Source organism: Eimeria acervulina, genomic scaffold (genome assembly GCF_000499425.1).
Source record: "Eimeria acervulina Houghton genomic scaffold, Eah_scaff353, whole genome shotgun sequence".
Taxonomy (NCBI): Eukaryota; Apicomplexa; class Conoidasida; order Eucoccidiorida; family Eimeriidae; genus Eimeria; species Eimeria acervulina.
In genome coordinates this window covers 1-25,000 of record NW_013547362.1, presented here as the reverse complement: position 1 = coordinate 25,000, position 25,000 = coordinate 1, and the positions used below count along the sequence as shown (strand labels likewise).

The following is a 25,000-nucleotide window of genomic DNA, read 5'->3' as shown; positions in this document are numbered from 1 at the left end:
TGCTGCTGCTGCAGCTCGTGAGGAGGTAGTTGGGGTGTATGCTCAGGGGGGAGAGGCTTCGATCTCTGCGTGGCTGTTTGCTGTGAGAGAAGATTTGCTGCTTCCAGTTTGCTTCAACTTCGATGCAAATAATACTGTGAGCAGCAGCCTGCTGTTGCTGCTGCTGCTGTTGTTGCTGCTGCTGATGTCGCTGTTGCTGTTGCTGTTGCTGGTGCTGTTTCCTGCCACAGTAAATCTGTCGCGCTGGTGCTGCTGCTGCCGCTGCCTTTGCAGCGCCAGTTGTCGCTGCTGTTGCTGCTGTTATTGCTGTCATTGCTGTTGCTGTTGCTGCTGCTGCTGCTGCTGTTGCTGCTGCTGCTGCAGAGTATCTTCTTCCGTGTCTTCTCCTCCATAGGGGAACAAACCGGGCAGCTGCACCTCCCGCTGCAGCAAGTCAGCTGATGCACGAGGCTGCTGCTGCTGCAGCAGCTGCAGCAGCTGCCGCTGTGCCAGCCGCAACAATATCAGTAGCTGCAGCAGCAGCAACTGCAGCAGCAGCAGCCGCTGCTGCCCTTGTGCTTCCTCTTACAACACGAGCAGCCTTCAGTGGAGGTGCCGCAGCAGCTGTTGCGGCAGCTGCACCTGCAGCAGCTGTAGCGATGGTCACTGCAGCAGCAGCAGAAGCAGCAGCAGCAGCAGCAGCAAAGGTTTTCGTTTTCTGTGCTGCTGTTGCGTGCTGCAGATCGAAAAGGTGCTGATTCCGGAAGAGCTGAAGGCAAGTCGCACCCAGGCAACCCTGCTGCTGCTGCTGCTGCTGCTGTTCCTCTCGCTGCTGCTAATGCTGCTGCAGCTGATGCTTTCAAGATTTGCTGCAAATGCTGCTGCAGGATTCGCCGTTGTCTGTACACCCTATCGACTCAAAGTGCGAGGAGACCCACGGTCTCCTTCTAGAGGCAAGAAGCCAAGCTGCTGCTGCTACTGTTGCAGCTGCAGCATCAGCTGCTGCTGCTGCTGTTGCTGCTACAGTATCATCTGCTGCTGCCTTCTATCATTTGTCGCCTCAGACTAACATTAAACCGTCTGCTGCTGTTGCTGCTAAACTCAGCGGAATCACCCCAAACATCTGCTGCTGCTGTTGCTGCGCCTCAAGGGGAGTTTGGGTTTGTGCTGCTGCTGCTGTTGCTGCTGCTGCTGCTGCTGCAGACGGCAGGCCAAGTGCAGCTGCAGGCCTTTCGACCCGAAGGAACCCCTCAATCCCTGCAGCAATCTCACGTCTCGCAGCAGCAGCAGCTGCAGCAGCTGTTGCTGCTGCTGCCGTCGCAGCAGCAGCGAACGCTCATGTATGTATCTCTTCGGGTGCTCCGCCATCAACAGCAGCAGAAGCAGCAGCAGCAAAAACAGCAACAGCAAAAGCAGCAGCAGCAAACACAAAGAGTAGAAGAAGAAGCAGAAGCAGCTGCAGCAGCAACACGAACAGCAGCAGCAGCAGCAACAACAGAAGCAGCAGCAGCCCCATAGTTTATATACTGGCAGATGGAGACAATGCGTCTCCTGCTGCTGCTGCTGCTTGTGCTGCTGCCTTTGCTGCTGCTGCTGGGCTGTTCGTCGCTTCAAGGGTCCCGACCTGCTAAAGGGATAGATGCTGCAGCATTTGCTGCTGCAGCATTTGCTGCTGCAGCATTTGTTGCTGAAGCATCTGCTGCTGCATCATTTGCTGCTGCTGCACTAGCTAGCTAGCTGTCTAGCTGGGCTGTTAGCTAGCTAGCTAGCTAAGCTAGCTTACAGCTCACTGGCTAGCTAGCTGTGTGCTGCAGCTGGCTCTGCAGGCGGTGCCTCTGTACACAACACGGCCTAACAGCAGCAGCAGCAGCAGCAACAGCAGCAACAGCAGCAGCAGCTGGCTAGCTCGATTGACTTGCCTTTGGAGGCTGCGGCTTCTGAGAGCGTCCATTGCCTTAACCACTAAACCCTAAACCCTAGGCCCTAAACCCTAAACCCTAAAACCTAAAACCCTAAACCCTAAACCCTAATAGATGGGGCAGTAGAAAAGCAGCCAACAGTCTCTCTCTTTGTCTCTGTCTATATTTTTATCTCTGTCTCTCTCTCTCTCTGTTGTTTATTTATTTTCTTCTTCTGTCTCCGTTTGTTTGTTTGTTTATTTGTTTATTTGTTTATTTATTTGTTTATTTGTTTGTTTGTTTGTTTATTTGTTTGTTTTTCCGAGCCCACCACCAACCAAACAAAAAATAAATAAACAAATAAACAAATAAACAAACAAACAAATAAACAAACAAACAAACAAACAAACAAATAAATAAATAAACAAACAAACAAACAAACAAACACATAAATAAATAAACAAATAACTAAAACTGTCCAGAGGATATCTTCGCAAATAATTTTTTTCTCAGCCGAAGACGCATGCGCAGGGCTGCAGCTTTTAATTTAATTTGACGCTCTGTGCGCTCGCCGTCTACTCTTCCTAAACAAATACACACAAACCCTAAACCCTAAACCCTAAACCCTAGACCCTTAATAGCCCTTTATAGCCCTTTATAGCCCTTTATAGCCCTTAATAACCCTTAATAACCCTTAATAACCCTTAATGAATCAACAAACCCTTTAAAACCCTAAATCCTAAACCCTAGCCCCAACCCTAACCCCTAGCCCCTAAACCCTAACCCCTAACCCCTAACCCCTAAACCCTAAACCCTAAACCCTAAACCCTAAACCCTAAACCCTAAACCCTGTTAGCTGACCAACGGCTTCGAGTGTAAGTCTGAAATTTTCTGCAGCTTTTTTTGCTCTTTTGATTCCAAAAGCTGCGCGAAACCATCGAATGCGGTGTACGCCGTCTTCCTGCCACTGAACAGCAAACACGTGCTGCCTGCAGCAGCAGCAAATGCAAGTGCAGCACAAAGACAGCAGCAGCAGCACATGCACGTGCAGCAAAGACAGCAGCAGCAAAAAAAAAGGAACAAGAGCAGTAACAGCAACTCATGCAACAGCAACAACAGCAGCAGAACCCTAGTGCAGCAGCAGCAGCAGCAGCACATGCAGCAGCAGCAGGAAGAACAGCACATGCAGCAGGAAGAGCAGCAGATGCAGCAGGAGGAGCAGCAGATGCAGCAGGAAGAGCAGCAGATGCAGCAGGAAGTGCAGCACATGCAGCAGCACGAGCAACACGTGCAGCAGTAGGAGCAGCAGATGCAGCAGGAGGAGCAGCAGATGCAGCAGGAAGAGCAGCAGATGCAGCAGCAAGAGCAACACGTGCAGCAGGAAGAGCAGCAGATGCAGCAGCACGAGCAACACGTGCAGCAGTAGGAGCAGCAGATGCAGCAGTAGGAGCAGCAGAGCGAGCAGGAAGAGCAGCAGATGCAGCAGGAAGAGCAGCAGATGCAGCAGGAAGAGCAGCCCATGCAGCAGCACGAGCAACACGTGCAGCAGGAGCAGCAGATGCAGCAGGAAGAGCAGCAGACGCAGCAGGAGGTAGACCTGGGGTAATAGTTGACTCCTTTTGCTCGAGTTGCTGCTAAATAAAACTTATCATCCGAAATGCAGTTATATTTTCTTCTTCGCCAGGACTCCCACTTGGGGTGTACAGACAGCGGGGCGTCGCTGCCTATAAAAACGCCTTCCCGACATAAATCCATGCGCTGTACACACACACATATCCTGCTGCAAGTGCTGCTGCTGCTGCTGCAGCTGCACGTGCTGCTGCAAGTGCTGCTGCTGCTGTATATGCTGCTGCTGCTGCATGTGCTGCTGTTGGTGGTGCTACTGTTGCAACTGCTGCTGCTGCTGCTGTTGCTGATGATGATGCTGATGATGATAATGATTATGGTGCTGTTGCTGTTGTTGCTGCTGCTGCTGCTGATGCGGCTGTTGGTGCTGTTTGGAATGCTAAGGAGAAGCAAACTGCTGCAGCAGCAGCAGCAGCAGTACTGATCAAACAGGAAGCAGCAGCAAGGCAGCAGCACCGCAAGGAGCAGCAGCAGCGAAGCAGCAACACCAGCGCACAAAGCTGCAGCAGAAGCAGCAGCATCAGCAACAGCAGCAACAGAACCCTAAACCCTAAACCCTAAACCCTCACCATTTCTCTGTAGCAGTTTACAGGAACAAATTGCTGCAGACCCGATAGACGAGCAGCAGCATAACGAGGAGGAGGCAAATGCTCAGGGGCTGCACACAAACCCTAAACCCTAAACCCTAAACCCTAATCCTTACACCCTAATCCATGAATCCTGAACCCCAAACCCTAAACCCTAAACCCTAAACCCTGAATGACCAACCAGGGACATGAGGATGCTGCAGGTCGAGCGTTTTGAGCTTCAGCGGATGTTTAGAAAATCGTAGCTGCTGTAGCTGCTGCCACAACCCAAAGCTGCTGCTGCTGCTGCTGCTGCTGCTTGTGCTGCTGCTGCTGCTGCTTGCGCTGCTGCTGCTGCTGCATCCAAGAGGGGGGACGCCGTAGCTCCACACCTGAGGGGTGCAGACAGAGGTGGAGAGTGCAAGCCTCCCAATCCTGCTGCTGCTGCTGGTGCTGCTGCTGCTGCTGTTGTAGCTGCTGCTGCTGCGGCTGCTGCAATTGCTGCTGCGGCTGCTGTGAGGGTGTTTAATTCTTCCCGTTCCAAGTATTGTGCTGCATTTTGCTGCAGCTTGGAATACGGAGAAGTTTGCCTTGGCTGCTGCTGCTGCTGCTGCCGTTGCAGCAGCAGCAGCAGCAGACGCTGCCCCCAGTGTGGGGGCGAACATGAGGTCTGCTGCAGTTTGCTTCCTCGATAACAAAATAAATTTGATTCAATTAACCGCAGGAGCCGCTGCTGCTGCTGCAGTTGCTGCTTCAGTGGCTGCATGCACAGCCGCAGCCCCGCTGCAGCAATCGATACAGCCAGCAACTGTAATAAGAAAATTGTTTAGCAGCAGCAGCAGCAGCAACTGCCGCAGCAGAAGCTGCAGAAGGATAGCGAGCCGCGGTGTAACGACAGAGAAATGCGGCAGAACCACTAACTCTCCAGCAGCAACTGCAGCAGCGGCGCGCGCTGCAGCAGCAGCAGCTGCTGCAGCAGCTGCAGCAGCAACAACAGCTGCATCCGTATAGCTCCGGGATCATCTGCACAGTCCACAGAAGGGAGATGCTGCTGCAGCAAGGGGCTCGTGCTGCAGCAGCTTCAGCAGCTGCTGCAGCACTGCACACTCGGATGGTGCATGCGGCAGCAACACGAGCAGCAGCAGCAGCAACAACAGCAGCAACAGAAAGAAGAGCAGCAGCAGCACAATATGGGGTGGCGGCCATCCGAACTGCGGACTTGCTGCAGCGCTTGCTGCCAAACCGCTGCAGCTGCAGCAGCAGCAGCAGCACGAGCAGAAGTAGTAGCAGCAGCAGCAACAGCAGGAATATTAGGAGGAACGAAGGGGCTGTGCTGGGGTGTACATGCAGCTCCCGCCCCTTTTACTGCTACGTTGCCTCTTCACCGCAACTACCAAATTTGTTATCTCCGACCAACCGCAGCAACAGCAACAGCAGCAGCAGCAGCAGCAACAGCAGCAGCAGCAGCAGCTGGAGGGTAGTTCGAAGCTACACGACTGCCAGCGTCGGCGTCAGCGACGGGCCCACTAAAGACAGCAGCAGCAGGAGCAGCAGCAGCAGCTTTTCTGATCTTGACGATGACAGTAACAGGAGCAGTAAGAGGAGCAGTAACAGCAGCAGCAACAGCAACAGCAGCAGCAGCAGCAGCAGAAACGAGAGGAGTTCGTATCTTTGTTTGGGTGTTGCAGCAGTGAAAGGGGCATTGTCTTACGCCCTTGTTGATGTAAGCTTGCTGCTGCTCTCCGTGCTGCTGCTGCTGCTGCTTCTGGTGCTGCTGATGCTCTCCTTGTTTTTGCTGCTGGCGGCACTGCTGCTCTTGTTGTTGCTGCTGATGTTGCTGCTGCTCCTGCTGGTGTTGCTGCTGAAGCTGCTGCAAGGAACTGTGGTTGTAGCAGATACCAGGCAAACTACTACCACAGCTGCTGCTGTTGCTGCTGTTGCTGCTGCTGCTACTGCTGCTGCTGTTGCTGCTGCTGCTGTTGTTGTTGGCTCAGGGTGTCACTTTGCAGCCGCTGAGATTTGGGCTGTTTGACTGGACAGCAGCAGCAGCAGCAGCAGCAGCAGGAAGAAGGGGGCCCCTCAGCCTTGCAGCGAAGACGCAGCAAGTAATGCAGGTTCTCTCGCAACTCAGAGACCAACAGCAGCAGCAACTGCAGCAGCAGCAGCAGCATCAGGACAGGGGCGATGCTTGCGTAGCGAGCAGCAGCAGCAGCAGCAGCAGCAGTGGGAGGTGCCGTTGGGTGGTGGGTTTGCAGGCAGCTTTGCGGCTGCCGCGTTCAGTGTTGGATTTGCAGCAGCAGCAGCAGCAGCAGCAGCTGCAGGGCTCTCTGTCTGTCTCCTTAGCAGCTCTCTTTCGCGTCTCCGAAGTGCAGCAAGTCGATCCGCAAGCAGCGAGACAGGTCCTAGGTGCGTAGCAACACAGCTAGCTAGCTGGCTAGCTAGCTGGCTTGCTTGCTGCATCTTAGCTAGCTAGCTAGCTAGGGAGGGAAGGAGGGAGAGAGACAGGTGTTTTAGAGTCCGTTGCTGCGAGGGGCGCTGCTGCTGCTGCTGCTGCTGCTGTGTCTCGCCTTGGCGATCAGGAGCAGCAGCAGCAGCGGCGGCTAGCGGGCAGCTGAGCAGCTAGTCGAGGCACCTCACACGCGGCTAGCTAGCCAGCTAGCTACCTCTCTAGCTAGCTATGGAGACAGGGAGGCTGATGGCTAGCTATGCAACTCGCCCTTTAGCTAGCTAGCTAGCTAGATCGCTGTTTAGATAGCTAGCTAGCTATACGGCTGTTTAGCTAGCTAGCTAGATTGTTGTTTAGATAGCTAGCTAGCCGGATAGCCGGATGCTTGTTTAGCTAGCTAGCTCGATGTTTGTTTAGCTAGCTAGCTAGCTAGCTAGTGGGGTGTCTGTGCAGGGCGAATCATAGGGACGCCATTGGCCTCAAGGAGAGATTTGCTGCAGCTGCTGCAGCAGCAGGTAATGCAGCAAACGCCTACTCGCTAGCAGTAGCAGCAGCAGCAGTAGTAGTAGTAGTAGTAGCAACGAAGCAGCATCAGCAGCAGCAATAGCAGCATCAGAAGCAGCAGCAGAAGCAGCAGCAGCAGAAGCTCGAGAAGCAAACAGGTAGAGAAGCGGAGACAGACAGAATGCAGACAAAACAAAATTAAACAAAAACGAAACCAACTTAGACAGAGACAGATTAACAGAGACAAAGAGACAGAGAGAGACAGGCAGAGACAGAAACATATGCAAAGACACAGTGAAGCAGCAGCAGCAGCAGAAGCAACTGCAGCACAAGCAGCAGCAGCACAAGCAGCAGCAGGACCAACAGTAGCAGTCTGAGCAGCAGCAGCAACAGCAGCACCATCAACAGCAGCACCATCGACACCAGCACCAGCAACAGCAGCACCATCAACAGCAGCACCATCAACAGCAGCAGCAGCAGCAGCAGCAGCAGCAATTTGCTGTTGTGTGTAGGTGCTGAATTTTCCTCGCGGTAGTGAGGAGAGCTGTTTATTACTGGGAGACGCCTGGCTTGTTGCTGTGCATGCGAAGGTTTGTCTTTTATTATTTATTAATTTATTATTTTAATATTTGTTTTGTTTATTTTATTTGTTTTTATTATTATTATTGTCTTACTTGTTTCTTGTGCTTCTCTCCTTGTCTTTGTCTTTGTCTTTTTGTTTGTCTTTTCACTGCGCTTGTCTTTATATTTTGTCCGTCTTTGCTTTTATTTATCTTTTATTTCTCGTTAGCGTCTCTCTGTCTTTGCTTTTGTTTATATTTTATTTGTCTTTGTCTATTATTTTTTTCTCTGTCTTTGTCTATTTTTTGTTTGTGTTTTACTGTTGTCTCTTCATTATTTATTTTTAATTTATTGTTTGTCTTTGTCTTTATTATTCTTCATTTATTTGTTATTTATTTATTTATTTGTCTTGTCTTGCGTGTCTTTGCTTCTTCCTTCCTCACTTCTTCTTTTTGTTTATTTTGTTTTTATATCTCTCTCCTTGTCTTATGCCCCTATTACTCTTTTTATGTTTGCTGCTGTTGCTGCTGCTGCTGCTGCCGCTGCAGAGATGTGCGGACACGCAAGACCTGCTGAACCAACTCCTCGCCATGCAGCAGCAGCAGGAACAGCAACAGCCGCAGCAGCAGCAGCAGCAACGGCAGCAGGAGCAGCAGCAGTTGCAGCAAATTCTACACCGCGTTTCACAGGCCCCTGTGCTGGCTAACCTACGCAAGGCAGCAGCAGCTGCCGCAGCAACCAACCCTAAAGCAGGTAAGAAGCACCATTTGCTGCTGCTGCAGCAGCAGAAACGGCAGCAGTAAGAGAAGCACACGTAGCAAGAACAGCAGCAGCAACAGCAACTGTAGAAGCAGAAGCAGAAGCAGGAGAAGCAACAGGAGCAGCAGCAGAAACAGCAGCAGCAGCAGGAAACGAAGATTTGCTGTGGCGTTTTGTTTGTGCGCATGCAGCAAGAGAAATACAATCGGTATTCAAGCGGAAGCAGCAGCAGCTGCTGCAGCAGCAGGTGCAGCACCTCATCGACAGCAGACAGCAGCAAAACTGCAGCTTCATTAAAGAGGCAGCAGCGGCAAATGCAGAAGCAGCAGGAACAACTGCAGCAGCAGCAGCAGCAACCAGACAGGCAGACAACAGATATAGCCCCCGTAGGGGCGTTTCTACTGCGCAGTAAACTTGCTGCAGCAGCAGCTGACACTGCTGTTGCGGCCTTTGCTGCTGCTGCTGCAGCTGCTGCTGTAGCTACTGCTTCTGCTGCAGCAGCTGCTGCTTTGCTGAGGCACTTTGGATTTGTTTTTTTTTAAGGTTCAGAGAAGATTACAAAATGTCGTTGCAAAAATAAAACAAAATAAAATTAAATAAAAGTAAAAAATAAAACTAATGTAGACAAATGAACAAAATAATATATAATATATATAATATATAATATAGAATATATAATATATAATATATAATATACAATATATAATGTATAATACATAATGTATAATATATAATATATAATATAGTCTGATATAATAAATAATATATAATATACTGTAATGTAATATGAAAGAAACAAACAAAAAAAACATAAAGATAGACAAAGAAGAGCAGCAAGGTAAATACAAATTCAATTGCTGCGCTGCGGTGTTTTCTGCAGCAGCAGCAGCAGCAGCAGCAACTTGTCCTTTCCTGCCTTTGTCTTTGTCTTTCTTTGCTCTGTCATTTCAATTTGTTGTTGTTTGTTTTATCTTTGTTGTTTGTTCGCCTCTTTATCTATGTTTATGTCAGTTTGTTTTTGTTTGTTTTTGTTTTTTTACTTCACTTTGTTTTGTTTGTTTGTTTGCTCCTTCCTTGTTTATTTGTTTTTCTGCTTTTGTTTGTCTTCGTTGTTCTTCTCTTTGTTTGTTTTTCGTCTTTGTTTGTTTGTTTATATTTGTTTGTTTTTGTGTCTCTGTGTTTCTCTTTGTTCTTTATCTTTGTTTTTCTTGCCTTTGTCTGTTTTTCTTCTCTATGTTTGTTTGTTTGTTTGCTTGCTTGCTTGTTTGTTTGCTTCTCTGTTTTACTTATTTATTTGTTTATTTCTTTATTTATTTATTTATTTATTTGTTTACTTGTCTGTTTGTGTGTCTGTTTTATTTATTTATTTATTTATTTATTTACTTTTGTTTGTTTGTTTGTTTGTTTGTCTGTTTGTTTGCGCGTTCTCCTTTTTTTGTTCATTTTTCGTCTCGCTATCTCTTTCTATTTGTTTGTGCTATTATATAATATATATTATATATATGCATTTGTCTACAAACATGTACAGCTATACATATATATATATATATATGAAAGGCGAATCTGCAGCTCATGAAGTGTTATTGTAGCAGCAGTTGCTGCTGCTGCTTCTGCTTCTGCAGCTGCTGCTTCTGCAGCTGCTGCAGCTGCTGCGTCCTCTGCCTCTGCCAAGGTAAGAATTTAATGGGTATTAAAGTTCACTGCAGCTGCTGCAGCCTATGCTGCATCAGGTGCTGCTGCTGCAGCAGCTGCTGCTGCAGCAGAAGCTACTGTTGCAGCTGCTGCTCGTGCAGCTGCTTCTCCACGTGTTGCTGCTGCTCGTGCAGCTGCTTCTCCACGTGTTGCTGCTGCTGTTGTTGCTGCTTTCTCAGCAGCAGCGGCATTATTGAGGTGTACGTACACCTCACGCCGGCAGCAGCAAGAAGACGAGAAAGAAGACAAATAAGAGAGGAAGTAAACCAAAGACAAACAACAAGAAAGTGCTGCTGCCAATGCAAACGCAATCTCTACCTAAACTGTACAGCAGCAGCAGCAAACTGTTTGGCCGACGAGGCAGCAGCAGCTGCAGTAGCTGCAGCAGCACCCCCTGCTGCTGCTGCTGCTGCACCCAGATACCCCCCGCTGCAGCATCTTCTGCTTGTACCCTCCAGGCGGTAGGACCAACAGCAGCAGCAGCAGCAACAGGAGCAGCAAAGGCTGGCGCTGCTGCGTCTCCAGCAGCAACAGCTGCTGCTGCATCGAAAGGCATCGCGTGCTGCTGCTGCTGCTGGAGCACGCCAGAGCTCAGCCACTGCAGCAGCAGCTCTGGCGAAGGGTTTCTGCTGCCACTCAGAGCAGCAGCAGCAAACCCCGCGTATTCTGCTGCTGCTGCTAAAAGACGAGACCTTAAATCCTGCAATCAAGTACATGCAAACAGACACGCCATCATAGAGCAGCAGCAGCACAAGCAGCAGAAGCAGCAGCAAAACCAGCAGCAGCAGCAGTTACAGCAATAGTACGAGCAGCAGTTATAGTAGGAAAAGCAGCACCAGCAGAAGCAGCCCCAGTAGCAGCAACAGCAGCGGTAGCAGCAACAGTTTCAGCTGAGGAGACAATATACCGTTAGAGCTTCAAAGTCGCAGAACAGCAGAAGCAGCAGACAAGTGAGCAGCACCAGTGCTGCCTTCCTCAGCAGCAGTCTCCTGTGTTTCTGCTGCTGCTGCTTCAGTTGTTGCCGCAGAACGTCTGCCGCATCTGCTGCTGTGTTGCTGCTTGCTTCCGCTGCTGCTGCTTTCTTGTCTCTTTCTCCACGCATCTCTCCCTGCTGCACCGTGCCAGCCTTTTGCTGCCCTTCCTGCTGCTGCTTCTGCTGCAGCTTCTGCTGCTGCAGCTGCTGCTGCAGCTGCTTCCGGTGCTGTTGCGTAGGGTCGTGGAAGAGGGGCACAAGCAGAAAGAGAGGCGGCAGCAGCAAAACCCCTAGCAGCCACGACAATGAGACATTCGCTAGCTGCAGCAAACAAACAAAGCTGCATGTAACCAAACAATATCCAACAGCAGCAGCAGCAGGAGTAGAAGCAGCAGCAGCAGCAGCAGCGCCACCAACACCACCACAAATAGAAGCAGCAGCAGCCGCAGCACCACGAGCAACAGCAGGGCCAAGACCAGCAGTAGCAACAGCAGCAGCAGCAGTTGTTTACGAGTAAGGACAGCAAGATGGAGAGCAGCAGCAAGCGAGCAGCAGCGCGCATGCAGAGCCACAGAGCAGGAGGTGCAGCAGGCGGCAGCCATTGGTCTAGCAAAACTTCTGCTGCTTCATCAAGAGCAACTTCGTTCGCCTCTTGCTGCTGCTGTTGCTGCTGTTGCTTTTGCTGCTGCTGTTGCTGCTGCTGGTGTGCTGCATCTGATGGCTCTGAGTGTGCGGGCGATGCTGAAGCAGTAGCTGCAGGTGTTGTTGCTGCAGCGGGAGCAGCAGCAGCTGGTGTTGCAGCAGCAGCAGCCGCTGCTGCCGCTGCTGCTGCTGCCCGACGCTCGGGGGTAGTAAGCGGGGCGAAGAGGGCGCCTGGGTCTTGCTGCTGAGAATCATGCTCCTGTGCTGCAGCAGCAAGACAAGCAGCAACTTACATCGCCTCGCTGCTACAACAACAGCAGCAAAGCCAAGAGCACCAGCAGCAGCAGCAGCTGCAGCCGCAGCAGCAGAAGCAGCAAGTTGTCATACCTCGCAGCTGCATGCGTCGTATGCGAAACGCCGCATAAACCAGCACCAGCAGCAGCAACAAATAACCAGGCACTGCGGCATACAGCCACGCCGCTGCTTTCTATAAACACAACAACAGCAGCAGCAGCAGCAACAGCAGCAACCTGACACACACTTGCGCCAACGACGAAACAAACAACAACTAGAGCAGCAGCAGCAGCAGCAGAACTGGAGGCTCCTTGCCGCGGCCTCTAAAGCAGCAAACCAGAAGCAACACCAATGAGAGCAGCAGCAGCAATAGCTAGAGCAGCAGTAGCAGCAATAGCTAGAGCAGCAGCAGCAGCAGCAGCACCGGCAACAGCCAGAGCACCAGCAACAGCTAGCGCAGCATCAACAGCTTCAGCAGCAGCTAGATCAGCAACAGCAGCAACAGCAGCAGCAGTAACAGCAGCAAGTGGTGCTATACCTGTGAGTAGATAAGAAGATCGCGGTGCTGCCACTGGATGCAGCGAGGTGCTGCTGAAGCCCCCCAAAGAAACGAAGAAAAGGAAGGCTGTACAAATAAATAAATAGATTAATTAATTAAATAATGCATCGATAATTAAATCGCTGTGGAAACTATTCTCAGCGGCAGCAGCTTAGCGGCAAACAGCAGCAGCAGCAGCAGCAGCACGGTGGAAGAGCACAGAAGACAGCACGAGACCGCAGTCGATAGAAAGCAAATGCTGCTTCGAACAGCAGCAGCAGCAAACGCAGCAGCAAACGCAGCAGCAGCAGCAGCAGCAGCAGGAGACAGAGACCGACAGAAGCAGCTGAGAGATAAACAGGAAGAGCAGCAGCAAGAGCTGCAGATACACCCAACATTCCCAAGCAAAACGTCCTGAAGTCGCTGACAATGCGAGACGTCAACAGCTGCAAACGCAGCAGCAGCAGCACCGGCGGAAGCACTCAGAACAGAATGCGCCTGCAGCAGCAGTTGGTGCTGCTGAAGATGCAGCAGCAGCATTAAGAGCCGCTTCAAAGCAGCTGCAGCAAATAGTGATACACCTAAAGTGATACTCAAACCAGCAGCAACAGCAACATCAGAAGCATCAGCAGCAGCCTCAAGCAGCTCCCGAAATTGCACCAACACCACCAGCGTCACCAACAGCAGCAGCAGCATCAGCAGCAGCGAGATCAGCATCAGCAGCAGCAGCATCAGCAGCAGGCGTGCATAGATGTCTGACGGGTAATGCAATAATGAGTACGAGTAGAGGAGTAATGAAAATAAATACTCCTCCAGAAGAATGAAGATGTTTCGCAATGAAGAAGAATGAAGAAAAAGAGCGAAACAGAGACACCTCAACGTTGCTGCAGCTCCGTATTACGCGTTCAAACAGTCTAAACAAGCATCACATAAACATCAATCATGCTGCAACCAGTTATAATGCTGCTGCTGCTGCTGCTGCTGCTGCTGCTGCTGCTGGTGCGCCTCCTTTGCTGCTGCTGGTGCTGGTGCTGTCGCCGAGACTGCTGCTGCCGCTACAGCTGCTGTCTACGCATCTGCCACTGCTACTGTTGCTCCTGCTGTTGCTGCTGTTGCTGTTGCTGCTGCGGCCAGCTGCAACAACAAGCAAAGAAAATAAATATATTTCTCTTACGAGACTAAGGACAGCCATCGAATTGAAGAAGAAGAAGACAAAGAAAAGGCGTCAGAGAAAGCCCCATGCGCAGCAGCCGTCGCAATGTTTATGCCTTCCCTGCAGCAGCAGCAGCAGCAACAGCAGCAGCAGCAGCAGCAATGGCAGCAGGAATTGCAGCTGATGAAGGGTCCTCAAGCAAGCAAAGCGAAAGATGCCCCGCAGCACACCGCAGTACAAACAAAGAAAACTCTAAATTCTAAACCCTAAACCCTAAACCCTAAACCCTAACCTCAAGAGAGGCTCTACGGCAGTGTGCGCCCCCGCCCCAACGGCCGGCCGCCATGCGCTTTCCCAAAACTGCAGCAGAAAAACACAGTTGCAGCAGCAGCAAATGCAGCAGCTGCTGCACCTGCTGCAGCAGCAACAGCAGCTACAACAACTGCAGCAGCAGGAGCATAAAGCAAGTGCCGCTGCATAGGCTGCCACAGCGAACCGGAACGGGAAGCTGCTGCTGCACTGACAAAAAAGCAGCAAGCAGAAACCAGCCAGAAGCTGCAGCAAACCACCATAAGCATCAGCAGCAGCAGCAGCAGCAGCAGCAAGGCTTACGCTGCGCAGTGTTGTAGGGAGCACTTCACTGCGCGCCTCTATCAGCAAAACGTTGGCGATGTCTTCGTTCACCAGCTGCCCATCAGCCCCTTCTGCAGCAAACAGCAGCAGCAGCAGCAATGCAGCAGCATCAAAAACAATCGCAGCAGCAGGAAAATAGAGAGACAGATGCACTGCCTCCAAACATGCGACGACGCACGACTGCCACTGCAGATGGTGCAGCAGCAGCAACGCCAGCAGCAGCAACACCAGAACAAGCAGCAGCAGCAGAAACAGCAGCACCAGCCACCGACCGAACTCGACGTGGAGAAAGCTGATTGACCCGTAGTCTGTCGCAGCCAAAGTGCCTATGTCCTGCTGCTGCTGCTGCTGCTGCAGCTGCTGCTGAAGATGCAGCAGCTGCTGCGGTTGAAGCCTCCGCGGCAGCACATGGGGGTCTGTCCAGCGCGCTGCTGCTGCGCGCGCAGCAGCAGCAGCAGCGTCTGCTGCTGTTCTTGCATCTTGCATCCTGTTCCCACTCCTGGCATCCTCTTGAGAAGCAGCATCTGCTGCTGCTGCTGCTGTTGCTGCTGCTGCTGCTGCTGCTACTGCAGGCAACGCTGGGTCTAGCAGGGAGTCAGGGACAAGTTCAAGTGCAGCGCCAACAAAGACAGAGACTGCAGCGCCACCTCCTTGCTGCTGCTGCTGCTGCTGCTGCTGTTGCAAGCCCCATGCTGCTGCGCCTCGAAAGTAATATTCAGCAAACGCACGCAGACCTGCAGCAGCAGCAGAAGCAGCAGCAGAAACAACGTAAGGACGAGCAGCAGATGCTGCTGCTGCACCGAAATAACAGCAACGGGACACTGCAGCGAATCCTGCTGCAAACCATACTGCAGCAGCAAAGCAGCAACTGCAGCAGCAGCAGCAGCACCTGCAGCATAGGGCAGTTGTCGATCGGCGATGATGATAATGACGTCCTTCGCTAGCCACGGTGACTGCTGCTGCAGCTGCAGCGCCAGAGCAGCAGCAGCAGCAGCAGCAACACGCGCAGACAAGCGAATGCCTTGCTGCCGCAGCTTTGCTGCGAGAGCATCAAGGGTTGGCTGCTGCTGCAGCAGCTGCAGCAGCTCGGCAAAAGTTAGCTGAGAGAGGGCAGCAGCTGGCAGTGTTGCTGCTGCTGCTCCCTCAACGCCTGCTGCTTCCAGCAGCACATGCATCGCCTCGGCAGCAGCAGCACCTGCTGCTGCCGCTGCTTCTTCCTCTGCTGCTGCTGCCGCTGCTGCTGCTGCTGCTGCTGCAGCAGGCACAGCTGGGGGGTCGCTGAAGTCGAAGAGAAACGGCAGTACAATTGCTTCTCTTCCGTCTCCTCTGCCGCTGCGCGCAATTCCTACAAAGTTAAAATGCAGAGTCGCTGCTGCGGCTGTTGCTGCAGCTCCTGCTGCTGTTGCTGTTGCCGTGCTTGTTGCTGCCGTTGCTGCTGTTGCTGCTGCTGCTGCTTGGGGTTCCATAAGGTAAAAGGGCTGCAGCGAAGACTCAAGTTGCAGAGCGCCAAACAAAGAATGCAACTCCAGCAAAAACGCTGGAGCTTGCTTTTCAGAACACTGCTGCTGCTGCTGCTGCTGCTTTTGCTGCTGCTGCTGCTGCTGCTCGCTGCGGAGTTGAGGAAGGAAGATAAAGGGATATTGGGATGGCTTGAGGGGCCCGGAGTAGCAGGGTGCAGCAGCGGCAGCGCGGCCCGCAGCAGCAGCAGCAGCAGCAGCAGCAGTAGCAGCTTCAAGCCGCAGGTATACGAAGGCAGCAAGTGGCATCAGAGCAGCAGCAGCAGCAGATTGGGGGCTGCTAACTGCTGCTTTGTGCTGTCCTACAGCAAATGAATGCTCTTCTACTTCAGTAGGGTGAGGGAAAGAAGGTAAACAAATCAAAAAAATAAAGCCAGCAACGAAACACAAAGGCCTGCAGCAGCAGCAGCAGCAAAGGCAGCAGCAAAGGCAGCAGCAGCACACGCAAGAGCAATGCAACAGCAAAAACAACAGAGGTAACACACACAGAAGCAAAAGCCAATTAGCAGCACAAACAGCAGAAGCAGCCGCAGCAAAAACAACAAGTGCAGAAGCAACAGCAGCAACAAGGGAATCAAAGGCGATTGCAGCAGTAGCAGCAACAGTAGGAGCAGCAGCAACAGCCGTAGCAACAGGAAGCATGTGTGAGATCAGCGAAGAAAGGTGTGCATACGCCTGAAGAAGAAGAAAACTTAATTAGTTATATCAGAGACAAAACAAGACAGAAACAGCAAACAAGCAAAATAGATAAATAAATAAATACCCGAGAGGCCTCAGCTTCAACAGCAAAAACTGCAGCTTCTCCTCCCGCGTCATGCTGCGCAAACTGCTGCTTTTGCTGCTGCTGCCGAGCCAGCGGCTGCAGCGAGCGCCCAGCTTACGCCTCAAGGCAGCAGCAAGACGTCCCATTGTGCTGCTTCTGCGGTTGCTGTTGCTGCTGCTGCTGGTGTTGGGGTTGTTGCTGCTGCCCGTGTTGCTGCTGCTGGTGCTGCTGTTGCTGGTGTTGCTTCTATTGAAGCTGTTGTTGTTGTTGCTGCTGCTGTTGCTGCTGTTGCTGCTGCTGCTGCTACTGTTGCCGCCGCAGGGTCGTTTGTTGGTGGTTCTGGTGTGGTTAGCGCATTCGGTTTGTGAGCTGATGCCGCTTTTTCTGTTGTTGCTTCTGTTGTTGCGGCAGCCGCTGCTGCTGCAGCTGCGTGGTGCTGCTTGCTGCTGCTGTTGCTGGTGTTGCTGCTGGATCGACTGCGCCTGCCTAATGGCTGCTTGTCTGCATCAGATGTGCAGCCGTTTTGTCAATTGCTGCTGCTTCTGCTTGTTGCTGCAGCTTGCTGTTGCTGCTTGCTGCTGCTGTATGCTGCTGCTGTCGTCGCCCCCCAGGCAGATGTCTTGTTACAGCAGCAGCGGCGGCAGCAGCAGCGGCCGAGCGCATGTAGAAGGAGATCGCGTTCCTGTCATTTAATGTGTGAACAGCAAATATGTATTGGAGAGAAAACAGAACAAAAAAGAAGAAAACTTTTCTTCTTTTGCTGCTGCATGCAACGCAAACCCCGGGGGGCCCCCCAGCCGACTTCAGCAGCGGCAACAGCAGATTCAGTGCAGTGAAAGCGGGTCAAATAACTGATTAAATTAGTTATTTATTTCAAATTAGTTAGTATTTTATTTGTTTTTGTAGGTTTTTTCATTAAAAGCCCTCTCCTTGCTGCTTCTATGCAACCCCGTTCTTCCTGTTGCAACGGCTGCGCCGTACCTCACTAGACTTTCTGCTGCAGCTGCTCCTGGTGCTGCTCCTGCTGCTGTTGCTGCTGCTCCTGTTGCTGCTGTTGCAGCAGAAGCAGCAACAACAACAGCGTCTACAGTGGTCCATCAGGTGGAAAGGAAGGCTGCAATTGGTGTCGGCAGCAACAGCGTCGGCAGCAGCAGGCGGCAGCAGCAGCAGCAGCTGCTGCTGCTGCTGCTGCAAGAGGAGCGGCAGGAGGAGGAGTAGCAAGACCAGCAGCGGCAGCAGCACCAGCCGAGCTTCCCCTTGTGTCTTCTGCTGCAGCAAATGTGGGTTTGAGCCCAGAGGTAGATGATGTCCTCAACTCTGCTGCTGCTAAGGCAGCAGCGGCTGCGCCTGCTCCCCCTGCCGCTTCTGCTGCTGCTGCTGCTTGTGTTGCTTCTGCCTCGTTCTGGCATGTGCGGGGTGATTTCTTCTTCAAGGTCAGCAGTGCTGCCTGCAGATGGAGCGCCTTCTCAGCAAACAACCGCACCAACAGCAGCGGCAGCAGCAGCAGGTGCTGCTGTCTCTAGGCCTCGCTGCTGTTCTTTTGTCTCAGCAACAACAACAGCAGCAGCAGCAGCAAGAAGGGCAGCGGCACCGCAGAACAGAATTGCAGTCCCTCCACCTTCCTGCAGCAGCAGCAATAGCAAAAGCAGCAGCAACAGCAGCATCAGAAGCAGCAGCAGTAGCAGCCTCAGAAAAAGTACCACCAGCAGCAGCATCAACAACAGCAGCATCAGCAGCATCAGCAGGAGCAGCAGGTTGCATGCGTTTGGCATTCCTTTAGTAGATGACGGGCCTCATCGTGTGCGTCGTTTGTCTGTCGATTTCGCCTTTGAGTTGGGACAGCAGCAACCAGACAGAGCCTTCGATTATCAAACAGCAAACCTTCTCGCACAAAGAGTGTAGGTTCCTGCTGTTGCCGCTGCTGCTGTTGCTGCTGCTCCTGCTGTCCCTGCTGCTGCTGTCCCTGCTGCTGGTGCTGTTGCTGGTGCTGTTGCTACTGCTGTAGTTGCCTTGGTTGGTGCTGCTGCTGCTGGTAGCGCTGCTGCTGTTGCTGCTGTTGTTCCGTCTACCCTTGTTGCTGCTGTGGTAACTGAAGCATTTCGAGGGGCAGTTGCTGCAGCTGGTTGCTGTTTCCCCTGCTGCTGTGCATGCACCTGCTGGTGCTGCTGCTGCTGGTGCTGATGCAGGTTGTTTGAGCAGCGAGAAGGTTCTTTGGTGTTTGTTGAAGAAGAGGGTTTAGGGAGAGCAGCAGATACGAAGATGACAGCAGAAGAAGCAGCAGGAGGCATCCGTGTAGACCCTGCTGTAACAATAAACATCGCATGCTGCTGCTGCTGCTGCTGTACTTGCTGCTGCTGCTGCTGTGCACCTGCTGCAGTTGATGAATCTGCTGCTGCTGCATCTGCTGCTGGTGATGCCATTGCAGCAACATTTTGTGATGCAATTGCTGCGTAGTGCTGCTGGCGTCGGTAGTGCTGCTGCAGGTACTCTTGCCTCAACAGCAATAGCAGCTTCTGCTGCTGCTGTTTTGGTTTGTGCCGTTCCTGCTGCTGCTGCTGTTGCTGCTGCTGCTGACATGGGTTGTTTCTGTTGCAACGATAACTCGTTTGGATTATGTTTTTGTCCTTAGGAGATAAAAAAGATAGAAAGGGTGCTGCCCACCTTCACTAGACCAGACGTACGCTGCTGCTGCTGCTGCTGCTGTTGCTGTTGCTTCTGCTTTTCTTGCTGCTCTTATTGATGCTTCCCTGCAGCCTTATACAAACGCGAAGGACACCCCGAGCGTAGAAGCTGTTGCTTTTGTTGCTTCCGCAGCTGCTGCTGCTTTTGCTGCTGCTACAGGATAGTGCTCCTACTGCTGCTTCTGCATCTGCTGCATCTGCTGTCGCTGCTGCTGCTGTTTCAGGGTAGCGGCATTCTTCGGCTGCTGTGTGCATGCGACGGAAAGTTTTCTTTTGTCTATCAAGGGCCGCTGCAGCACCGCTTCGGAGTAAAGGAGTGGGCGAGGTAATGCTGCGGTGTATGCACACCTCATGCCGTTAGGGATTAGGGTTTAGGGTTTAGACTTGAGGGTTTGGGCAGAAGAGCTTAGGGCTTCGAAGTGCACGCAGCTACTGCGCTCGCTGCTGCTGCTGCTGCTGCTGCTGCTGCAGATACATGATAACTTCGGTATACCCTGGGGCGCAGGTGAAGTTCATAACAGAGGTGAGGAGAAGAAGCATTTCGCCCTGCACTGATCCTAAACCTTTTAGGATTCGGATTCAACCCTAAACCCTAAAGGTTTGAGGTTTAGGGCTTAGCATTTGAGGTCTAGGAGTTGGAATTTCACTCGAAGGGTTTATGATATAAAGGTTAGGGTTTCGAAATCACGGTGTGGGGGAGAGGATTGATGCTTATGGTTTGGGGTTAGGGTCTGCGGTTTAGGGTTTAGGGTTTAGGGTTTAGGGCTTAGGGTTTGGAGTTGGCGTACAGCACTACGCGGACCCAGATGACCGGCCTGGTTCGCTTAAGGGTTTTATTCCCGACGAGGAGGTCTCGGAGGTAAACCCCTAAACCCTAAACCCTAAGTGTCTTGCCTATGCCACGGCCACGCGGTGCTGTTGTATTCCTTTGCACGGACGTTAGGGTTTTCTCTCTGCCTAGTACAAGCAGGCTGCTTGCAGCATCTACCCTCCTCCTGTTTTAGTGCCAAGGGTTTAACGTTTAGGGTTTAGGGTTTAGGGTTTGTGGTTTTGCAGTACCGCAAGGCCTTTCGTTGGCGACAACCGCGGCTGTACAAACACGAGGAGGGGCAGCCAATACCCGGCGGCATTCGGCGCCCTCCGCAGCCAATTCCATGATCTGAGTGCTGCTATTGCAGCTGCAGCTTTGGCAGTAGCAGCAAGACTTCTAACAGCAGCAGCAGCAGCACTTGTATACGCAGCAGCAGCAGTCATAGCTGCAGCGGCGGCAACTTTAGGAGCAGCGGCAGGTTTAGCCACTGCGGCATCTTTATGAACAGCAGCAGCAGCAACAGCTGTTGCTGTTGTTGGTCTACTTTCCTGCAGCAGGAGCTGCAGCAGCAGCATTTTGCTGTGGGGGAGGGCCGTCCGTTTGTTTGAACTTGTGGCCTTCTGGCGCCAATGCATCTATAGCAGAGGCTGGGGGCTGCAGCTTTGGTTTTTATCGTTTTATTTTATTTTGTTTCATTGTTTAGGCGGATGCAGAAGAAGAGGAAGTATGGTAAGCACCAGCGCACGATACGAGGGTTTAGGGTTTAGGGTTTAGGGTGTCTCAGCACGTGGCTAAGGGCTGATTGCCTGTTTGCAAGCAGATGAATGCATTTTTGTCTCTTTGTCTGTTGTTTCTGTTTGTCTGTTAATTATCTCGCTAGTTGCGGGGCAAACGAACAAAATACATACGCCTCTTTATTTTCTGTTTGTGCAATTTGCTCATTTTGGTTTCGTGCTTTGCTTCCTCTTTCGTTTGTTTGTTTATTCGCAAGAACGATGGCTGCTTTCTCCATGCAGCAAGAAACGAAAGAAAGTCTATTCAAATTTTACGCCTGTTAGCAGTGAGGTGGGGCTGTTCAATACCCCCCGTAGGGGCAAGGCGACAAATACATGCAAGCACATATACATATATATATTATATATGCACGCACACCTCGCCAGTTAGTTTTGGCGTCATTAGATCATCATACACTCTGTGTAGTTTTCGCACGAGAGCGACCTCCGCCTCGTGCTCGTCTTGTACAACTGCCGGCTAAGTGAAAACCCTATACTTGACAGCTATGCTGAATGCAGTCAGTACTGATGACACGCTGGATACCCGATGCTGTGCAGTCTGCGATCCGAAGCTCCTGTGTGAGCATGCTTTTCTTCACTTGTGCAATACCACCTAGAGATCGACCGATTAGTGCCTGCACTCTCACCCGATACCCATGTTTTTTAAAGTGTCTCCTGAGGCTTTTGTACAACACTACCTGTAAGTGCAGGCTGCAGCAAACGAGTTCTACTTGTAGCCTTCGAAGACAAAGCCCACAATTGCTGTCGTCTCTCAGGATGATGTGTGACCTCAGTATTGTCTCCACGTCTTCTGGTCTGCGAGCAAACTCGGTCGTTTTCCTCCTGATAACCACGCTGTTACTGATAGGTGTTTTTGATACCTCCCAGTGCCTTTTTGTATCTGGTCTTTATCCTTATGTCTACGATGTGTGGGCATGAGCGAGGGTTTCAGCGTCAGCCGTGCAGTGGCGGCAGCGTGAAACCGTTGAAACTTGGAAGGTCTAGATGTATGCTCTTGTAGGAAGCTGTGAAGCCCGTCTTTTCATTGCGAGCCTTACTTCCTCTTAATTCAGGGGAGTGGGTCCCTTGAAGGCAGCATTGTTACTTGATGTGTGGTGGGGCACGGATTTCCCTTGATCTGTCATTTCCTTCCCCACACCTCGCTACCATGTTGCCGTATGCTGCTGGATGCTTCTGATGAGGTCTTCTGGTCTAAGTAGAAGTTTTCTGCTGCCTGAACAGCATTCAAGCTCCCATCACTCCCAGTCTCGAGTCGCGTCTTGCTCACCCATATGCTACCCAGAAGCTCTGACCGCAAGCTTCTTATATGCACTTTCTTGCTTCTCCTCGGACATCCAATATCGCGTCTGTTGAAGTAGGCAAGAATGTCTTCAATTACAGGTATCATTCGCAGGCATGTATAGGAAGGCCGTTTGATGGCCTCAAGCACTTGACGGGCTGCAACCTTCCGGATCATGCAACCCCTGCTTGTAGGCATCTGCATACTAGACAGTGTCGCTGTTGCTATCGTCTGTATGGATGTACAGCCCATCCCCCCTCCACTCGGAATGGGTTGATGGGACACGTCGGTTGTCGTGTCCTTTCCTGAACGGCACTAGATGTCGATCGACCACGTGCAGTTTGGAAGGATAGCAATGCCTGAGGTGATAGTCCAGCTGACACATCGCACAAATGATCATCGCATACAAATTCTCCAAGGCGAGGAGCTCTGACGTGAAGTGCTTAATATCCTTCTTCGTCTGGATACGTCTTGGTAATGGCATGAAGCATGTGGCTCTGTTGCACTGTAGTCTCTAGTGCATCTTTCACCCCCAGGTACTTGTACGCCTATCCCAGCTTCACCAAGGGCAAGAATTCCTTTGCAGCATTAGTTGGACCGGATCATCTCATTGCACGGTCTTGTCCACCCTCGGTCCCAACGTACTGCACACGGACGGGTTGTGTAGTGCGCATCCATTACAGTTATTCTCTAACTGGGCATCTGGATATCCGACCAGCTGAAAGCATGTAAAGAATATCCTATTAGAAATAAATCAAATCACTCTAGACAGGAAGTAAGGCAATTAGGCTAAGAGTGCTCTGGGCAGCAACCTCGGAAATACACTAAAGACAATGTTTTTGTATTTTAAATTTATTTCAAGGGTTATGCGTTGCCTGTAACGTTCATATAATGAGTGTGCACCTAGTAGGTGTACGCAGGGTAGGTAAGTAGTAGAAGCAGAAGGCGATGCTTACTACAGGCTGGGCATTGATGCCGTCCATTGAAGGAAGCCTGCTACCACTTGGTGAAGGTTGCTGATGCCCTTACGGGTGCTGGAAATAGTTTCCAACTCATCTGCGTGCGCCATAATGAGAGGCCTTTATCGCTGGCTTCCTATCTGTTGTACGTAAATCTTGGCCTGATTTCCTTGCGCCAGTCTCTGCAATAGCGGCTCGATCATGGCAAGGTTGAAAAGGAAAAGGGCTAAGAGACCAGCCTTGCCTGACTCCCCTCCTGTTCTCTATTCATCTGGTGTAACCCTCCTGAGTTGAGATGCCGAATGCCCTCTCCGTCATAGTAATGAGTGATGATCTCAGGATCATGCTTCGGAAGCGAGTGAGCCTTCAAGACGAAGTGAATCAGCTAATGAGAGGTATACTAAAATGCGCTTTAGAAGCCGTAATACAACACGTACAGTGACTCCTTGCCTTTGTATGTTGAGTGGAGAATATTCTGGGCAAGGAACAGATGCCCATAGTATCCATTCACTGGCATGAAACCCTTCTGCCAAGTGGAGGCGAATCCTGTCTTAAATACCCAGCTGGTAATCTTGCTTATCCACAGTACTGCATAGATTTTGTATGTGCAATCCTGCATATTGGTGACTCGCCAATTCTGTGTATCATTACGGTCGCTTCCCTTCGGAATAAACACTGTCACGCTCTCTTTCCACCGCAGTGGCACTGTTCGATGCTGAGAGCAAGCATTGTAAATCACAGTCATATCTGGAACCAGCACCTCTTCCAACCACTTGTACACACGGAAACCTATCCCACCCTGGCCTACTGTAGACCTAAGGCTGCTCTTTCGCGCTGAGGACGCACATCCTCTACGCTGAAGTGTGGATCAATCCTGTATGCTCCTTCTGGGGCGGCAGCCAACGGCTTTAGGAACTCGCGAGCAGCCTGATAAGTGGGGTCAACAGATTGTTCCGAATGATGTTCGCTGAAGTATGCCGCCAGTTCATTGAGTTGTATTGGGCAGTCTTGGTTTCTAGTTTGATCTCCGTCAGCTAGTAGTTGCTCCAAACACTTCCACCTGTCTCTGGTATAGAGTGCTTGGAGGCTTTATGCTGACTTTTCCTTAAGGATAGTGATGTGTCGGCGACGCGCATTTCGTACTTGTCGTTCGAGTGCTCGCTTCTTCACTTTGTTGATCCTGTTGTCCCTGCTGCGCCTTCTCCTAATGCCACAGAGTGCAGAAAACGCTGTCTTTATGATATCTTGCGCCTAAGTCATTAGGCGGGCTCCCTTCGGTTTCCCTAGTGTCTGCTGTTCAATTAGGTTTTTTCCTTGTTCCTCATTGAATTGCCTCAGATGGTGTCTTATGGACAAACCAGATAGCGTCATGTAAGTGTGCTGTTAAGCTGTCTATGGTTTCCTCCGCTTCCTCCCACGTGTCTTTCTCGACTTTTTTGCCGTTGTCCCTGTTGCAAGCGCCTCGGGTTTAATCTGAATTCTTCCATTGGCATTTGCTGCAAGCCGAGCAATGCGGAGTGCTTTGGAGCGCGTGGTAGGCTCATTCCGCTGATATCGAGCTGCTGCCCGCTGGTTGCTTCTCTGTAATGCTTCTCTGATGAATGCTGCTGGCACTTACTGTTGCTGCCGATCCGCCGCTGTTGTTTGCTCGTTGTCCGGTGTTGAAAGATCTGTGGCTGGGTGCTTTTCTGCGCATGCAGAAGAATATGTGTATGCGTACAGTGGTCGTGCAAGTTGCTTGCGTTGTCCTCGGCCGCCGTTGCCCCATTGACTAGGACCAGCATGCATATTTATATCCTAGTGCATGCAGATGGGGTTCTCTAGTACCCCCATGCTCAAGGCGAAAATTTCGTCGATAACGTTTTTGGTATCCCAGCAAGCGGAAATGGGATGAGGAGAAAACACATCGTACAACGCAGGCTGAATCTTAGT

The 25,000-nt window shown here is 51.4% G+C and overlaps 9 protein-coding genes across 9 annotated transcripts in view; 5 read left to right on the top strand and 4 right to left on the bottom strand.

Moving 5' to 3' along the window:
• EAH_00034530 (hypothetical protein) overlaps positions 1 to 313 on the bottom strand; it is a gene marked incomplete at both ends in the record, with an annotated part of 682 nt that extends 369 nt beyond the window's left edge. Inside the window, one exon of the mRNA XM_013392177.1 lies at positions 119 to 313. Within this exon, the coding sequence (XP_013247631.1) occupies positions 119 to 313 (195 nt within the window). The remainder of the gene's footprint in view (positions 1 to 118) is intronic.
• Positions 314 to 440: 127 nt separating this feature from the next.
• On the top strand, positions 441 to 1,497 carry EAH_00034520 (hypothetical protein; the record flags this gene model as incomplete). The annotated part of the gene is made up of 2 exons (XM_013392176.1): positions 441 to 641; positions 1,183 to 1,497. 2 exons carry the CDS (start codon positions 441 to 443, stop codon positions 1,495 to 1,497), a joined length of 516 nt encoding a protein of 171 aa, XP_013247630.1.
• Positions 1,498 to 2,978: 1,481 nt separating this feature from the next.
• On the top strand, positions 2,979 to 3,515 carry EAH_00034510 (hypothetical protein; the record flags this gene model as incomplete). Its single annotated transcript, XM_013392175.1, has 1 exon — positions 2,979 to 3,515. The coding sequence occupies one exon, from the start codon at positions 2,979 to 2,981 to the stop codon at positions 3,513 to 3,515; it is 537 nt and encodes a 178-aa protein (XP_013247629.1).
• Positions 3,516 to 3,756: 241 nt separating this feature from the next.
• EAH_00034500 (hypothetical protein, conserved) lies at positions 3,757 to 4,734 on the bottom strand (the record flags this gene model as incomplete). Its single annotated transcript, XM_013392174.1, has 3 exons — positions 3,757 to 3,870; positions 4,073 to 4,161; positions 4,272 to 4,734. 3 exons carry the CDS (start codon positions 4,732 to 4,734, stop codon positions 3,757 to 3,759), a joined length of 666 nt encoding a protein of 221 aa, XP_013247628.1.
• A 380-nt stretch (positions 4,735 to 5,114) lies between these two features.
• EAH_00034490 (hypothetical protein, conserved) lies at positions 5,115 to 6,692 on the top strand (the record flags this gene model as incomplete). Its single annotated transcript, XM_013392173.1, has 3 exons — positions 5,115 to 5,792; positions 6,064 to 6,475; positions 6,649 to 6,692. 3 exons carry the CDS (start codon positions 5,115 to 5,117, stop codon positions 6,690 to 6,692), a joined length of 1,134 nt encoding a protein of 377 aa, XP_013247627.1.
• A 1,478-nt stretch (positions 6,693 to 8,170) lies between these two features.
• On the top strand, positions 8,171 to 8,751 carry EAH_00034480 (hypothetical protein; the record flags this gene model as incomplete). The annotated part of the gene is made up of 2 exons (XM_013392172.1): positions 8,171 to 8,333; positions 8,531 to 8,751. The coding sequence occupies 2 exons, from the start codon at positions 8,171 to 8,173 to the stop codon at positions 8,749 to 8,751; spliced, it is 384 nt and encodes a 127-aa protein (XP_013247626.1).
• Positions 8,752 to 9,919: 1,168 nt separating this feature from the next.
• On the bottom strand, positions 9,920 to 12,046 carry EAH_00034470 (hypothetical protein; the record flags this gene model as incomplete). Its single annotated transcript, XM_013392171.1, has 5 exons — positions 9,920 to 10,003; positions 10,423 to 10,731; positions 10,939 to 11,325; positions 11,516 to 11,910; positions 12,034 to 12,046. 5 exons carry the CDS (start codon positions 12,044 to 12,046, stop codon positions 9,920 to 9,922), a joined length of 1,188 nt encoding a protein of 395 aa, XP_013247625.1.
• A 1,517-nt stretch (positions 12,047 to 13,563) lies between these two features.
• EAH_00034460 (glycosylphosphatidylinositol anchor attachment 1 protein, putative) lies at positions 13,564 to 18,964 on the bottom strand (the record flags this gene model as incomplete). Its single annotated transcript, XM_013392170.1, has 8 exons — positions 13,564 to 13,612; positions 13,924 to 13,991; positions 14,244 to 14,335; positions 14,537 to 14,998; positions 15,154 to 15,872; positions 16,545 to 17,045; positions 17,526 to 17,628; positions 18,436 to 18,964. 8 exons carry the CDS (start codon positions 18,962 to 18,964, stop codon positions 13,564 to 13,566), a joined length of 2,523 nt encoding a protein of 840 aa, XP_013247624.1.
• Positions 18,965 to 19,553: 589 nt separating this feature from the next.
• Positions 19,554 to 20,383, top strand: EAH_00034450 (hypothetical protein, conserved; the record flags this gene model as incomplete). The annotated part of the gene is made up of 3 exons (XM_013392169.1): positions 19,554 to 19,563; positions 19,996 to 20,084; positions 20,282 to 20,383. The coding sequence occupies 3 exons, from the start codon at positions 19,554 to 19,556 to the stop codon at positions 20,381 to 20,383; spliced, it is 201 nt and encodes a 66-aa protein (XP_013247623.1).
• Between the last annotated feature and the right edge of the window lie 4,617 nt (positions 20,384 to 25,000).